At 42.1% G+C, this 3688-nt stretch overlaps 1 protein-coding gene across 1 annotated transcript; it reads right to left on the bottom strand.

Annotated features, from left to right (window-relative positions):
* Positions 1-629: 629 nt before the first annotated feature.
* Positions 630-2231, bottom strand: LOC136208890 (uncharacterized). The gene is made up of 3 exons (XM_066000210.1): positions 1436-2231; positions 947-1357; positions 630-845 (listed from the first exon to the last, which is right to left on the bottom strand). The coding sequence occupies exons 1-3, from the start codon at positions 1517-1519 to the stop codon at positions 717-719; spliced, it is 624 nt and encodes a 207-aa protein (XP_065856282.1). The 5' UTR covers positions 1520-2231; the 3' UTR covers positions 630-716.
* Positions 2232-3688: the final 1457 nt, after the last annotated feature.

Below are 3688 nucleotides of genomic sequence, written 5' to 3'. Positions count from 1 at the left end.
ATGTTCTGGAATGATTCAGTTATGTTCAATTGTGTTCCAGGTTGATACAATTTGAGTTCTGTAATGTTCTTGAATGATTCAGTTATGTTCAATTGTGTTACAGGTTGATATAGTTTGCATTCTGTAATGTTCTGGAATGATTCAGTTACAGTTATGTTACAATTATGTTCAATTATGTTACAGGTTGATACTGTTTGAGTTCTGTAATGTTCTAAATTGATTCAGTTATGTTCAATTGTGTTTCAGGTTGATACAGTTTGAGTTCTATAGTGTTCTGGAATGATTCAGTTACAGTTATGTTACAGTTATGTTCAATTGTGTTTTAGGTTGATACAGTTTGAGTTCTGTAATGTTCTGGAATGATTCAGTTATGTTCGATTGTGTTACAGGTTGATACAGTTTGAGTTCTATAATGTTCTAGAATGATTCAGTTACAGTTATGTTCAATTATGTTTCAGGTTGATACTGTTTGAGTTCTATAATGTTCTGGAATGATTCAGTTATGTTCAATTGTGTTATAGTCATGTTCAATTGTTTTACAGGTTGATACTGTTTGTGTTACTGGTTGATATGTTTTGCTCAGTTATGTTACAGTTATGTTCAGTAATGTTCTGGAATGATTCATTTTGAGTTTCAAAAATAAGTCATGATATGAAGTCAACAGTGTGAAATATAATTCGTACAAGTACAATAAAAAACAAAAATACAGTCACAAATCACTTGGCCAAATGCCAAGCACCCATAATATGCTCTAACAACTGTCTCCACTCGGCCGCATCCTCCTCATCATGCCCTTTCAGCACATCCAACACACCTTCGTCCCTGTTAGCCAAACGGCTAACCCACTGAAAGAAGAAAAAACATAGACTTAATAAATATTATTTCAAACTTTGGCAAATATCATTTCATATTTGAAAATCAGTAAATTAAAAACAAAATCACTTACAATCTCACTGTTCAATCGAGTATGAACAGTCGGTGCGGGTCCAGTAATCTCCAGAAGTAGACGAGGATATGAATGATGATAGTACCAATTCATGTACTGATCCTCACAAGCCGACGGAATCCGGGCTGGCATGAACCGAGACAATATCAACATAGCCGACTCGGGAAACGAGTCCCAACAATCCTGCGCCATCGCATGTAGCACATCTACCCGATACTGTTTGGTAGACCAGGGACGTACAGCCTTGGAAGGCATCAATATTGGTCTAGGGATGGTCTTCACGTAACTCAGCTGGCGAAGGCATCTTCCCGGCATGTACAGCTTGATCACATCCTTGTATCGTATCCATTCGGCGTATGTCGTCCTCGGGGTACCTGTAATGGCCTCAGGACCATACAGCATCCACATCACCTACAGATGTATACAACTAAATTAACATACAAATAAATCAAAATATTAATATATAAATGGAAACTAAGTGAATTGTACCTCGTCCGCTGTCAATCTATCAATCTGGGCTCGATATGATCTCAGCCTCTCATCACTCTTCTCTAGCGCGATGGATGGCCACATGGAAGCCCTAGGAAGATCGGGGTCCACGTCAACTCCCTCCCGATGAGGCCTGAAGCATGGGAAGTACTCGTAAATCCATGCCTAAAGCAGTGTTAGACATCCAGTGATCTGGCCACAGTCTCCTCTACTAGCAATACCTAAATGATGGTATAGATATGCTAGTACAGCCGAGCCCTACGAGAATCCCATGGCTCCTCCTACTGAGTCCTGCACCTCCAGCAGGCACGAAGGTCGGATGCGGTCACCACTCTTGTCTATGAACAAGGTGGAACCAAGCATCAGCCACATCCAAGCTGTAGTCTGGGCATCGAGAATCTGATCTCCCTGACAATACTCCATGATGGAAGTCGCTCGAATATCGCCGGAAAAATAGTGACCAACCAGTAACTCTGCCCGAGTCATCCCAAACAAGTCCATCACACATGACTGGAGCTCCTCTGGACCCATCTCAGCAGTCACCATGTCCCCATCTACAGGGATGCGTAAAATCTGCCACACGTCATACAACAGAATGCTTATCTCACCGAACGACATGTGGAATGATGACATGTCTGGCTACCACTGCTCTGCAAAAGCAGTAATTAGAGGCATATCGATGTGGTCGTACATGATAGCTAGAAGATGGGACAATCCAGACGACTCGATACGCGACTAGATCTCCTTAGAAGCACCGCTATACCATAACACCAGCTTCCCGCAATAACCTGATCTGGTCTGGCACCTAAGGATGCCCCTATCCTGCCCGCTCCAGATAGCATATGCAATATGTCCCAAAAAGCTCGGGATCACAGCTCCATCAACTAGACCCCCGAGGATGGGGGTCTTCACGATCCAGTCATCCTCAACAGCACTCCTGGAGCATTTGCTGCTACCTGAAATTACAGTACACGAATTACAAAATATTCTTATATTTCAACTAATACAGAGTAAATCATATAATAATAACTAAATTCAGCTAATACAAAAATAAATTTATAATGTAAGTTGTGATTTCATACCAGAAGACGACCCTGCTGCAGCAGTAAAACTTCTGTCTCGACCCCTCGTCACTACGCCAGGGGGTACTGGGATAGTATCAGCACTCGGATGAGGCATAGAGTCATCCGCATCCATCTCTACATCATCAGCCTGCTCCTGATGTCCAACACGCGCCTCGTGTGAATCGTGTGCCCTCTGGGCGTCCCCCATCAATCTTTGCTCGGTCTGAATCCTCCGAGCAGAGGCAATAACAGCACGTCTGGATGTATGCCGGTATCCATAAGCACCCTCAGCAATGCCAGCCTATAAATGAACAAACAAACCAATTAACTACATTTTTTATTTCTAATCTTCAATTGTCCATTTTCGAATTTTTTTACTATTTCGAGTCCGCCAACTGACGTCCCGGTATCGATATTAAAAAAAATTAAAAATAGCCCGTTGTTGGCCTGGGCGGGTGACTCACACCACCCAGCCATAGGCCAAAACGGGCGGTGGCGCATGGTCGGCCCTAGGACCGAACGGGTACGCCACCATGTGGAACGGGTGGCACACCCCGTTCCTACTATAGGTGAAACGGGTGCGCCACCCATTCCACCTGTAGTAGGAACGGGGTGGCGATCCTGTTTCGACCTAGCGCCGAATGCATAGTTTATGTGTTCGGCGTTAGGCCAAAACAGGATCTACACCCGTTTAGGCCAATTTGGCCGAGTTTTGTCTCCGATTTCGGAGACGAAACTCGTGTTTTCGAATGATTAATTGCAAAAAAAAAACAAAAACTTACCGGAATCGTCATGAAGCCTTTCCCCTTCTTTGTTTTGGTGTCATGTCGTTTTAGATCGGGTTTTTGGAAATCCAAAAATGTTTGAGAGGTTTTGGTTTTTTAAGTTTAAATAATGACAATTGTCAAAAGGGGCGGTGATAAGTAAATTAGAAGCGGTAAATAGCAGTCCACTAAATATTTTCTTAAAACAGTAGAGTAAAATTAAATAAGTAAATTAATAATTAATAAAAACATGAATATATTGAAATGAAAGAAATTGGAGGATAATATTATATCCAAAAAAGTGAGGTGAGCAATACCAAAATCTTATCCGATTAAGAAGCCAGTAGTATAATGCCATGTGAGCAAGAAGCATATCTAAGTGTATCTAGTTGTGGCACTCCAAAGCCACAAATTGATGATGTGGC

This window comes from Euphorbia lathyris, chromosome 1, assembly GCF_963576675.1.
Source record: "Euphorbia lathyris chromosome 1, ddEupLath1.1, whole genome shotgun sequence".
In the NCBI taxonomy this organism is placed as follows: domain Eukaryota; kingdom Viridiplantae; phylum Streptophyta; class Magnoliopsida; order Malpighiales; family Euphorbiaceae; genus Euphorbia; species Euphorbia lathyris.
Note: the sequence above shows the minus strand (reverse complement) of the source record. Positions and strands in the feature narration are given on the sequence as shown.

Excerpts from the sequence above, each read along its gene's own strand:
- LOC136208890 (XM_066000210.1), bottom strand. The coding sequence starts at position 1,519 with ATGTGGCCATCCATCGCGCTAGAGAAGAGTGATGAGAGGCTGAGATCA. Across the intron at positions 1,358-1,435 it reads ATAGATTGACAGCGGACGAG|GTGATGTGGATGCTGTATGG; the intron begins GTACAATTCACT and ends ATACATCTGTAG. Across the intron at positions 846-946 it reads CTCGATTGAACAGTGAGATT|TGGGTTAGCCGTTTGGCTAA; the intron begins GTAAGTGATTTT and ends TTCTTCTTTCAG.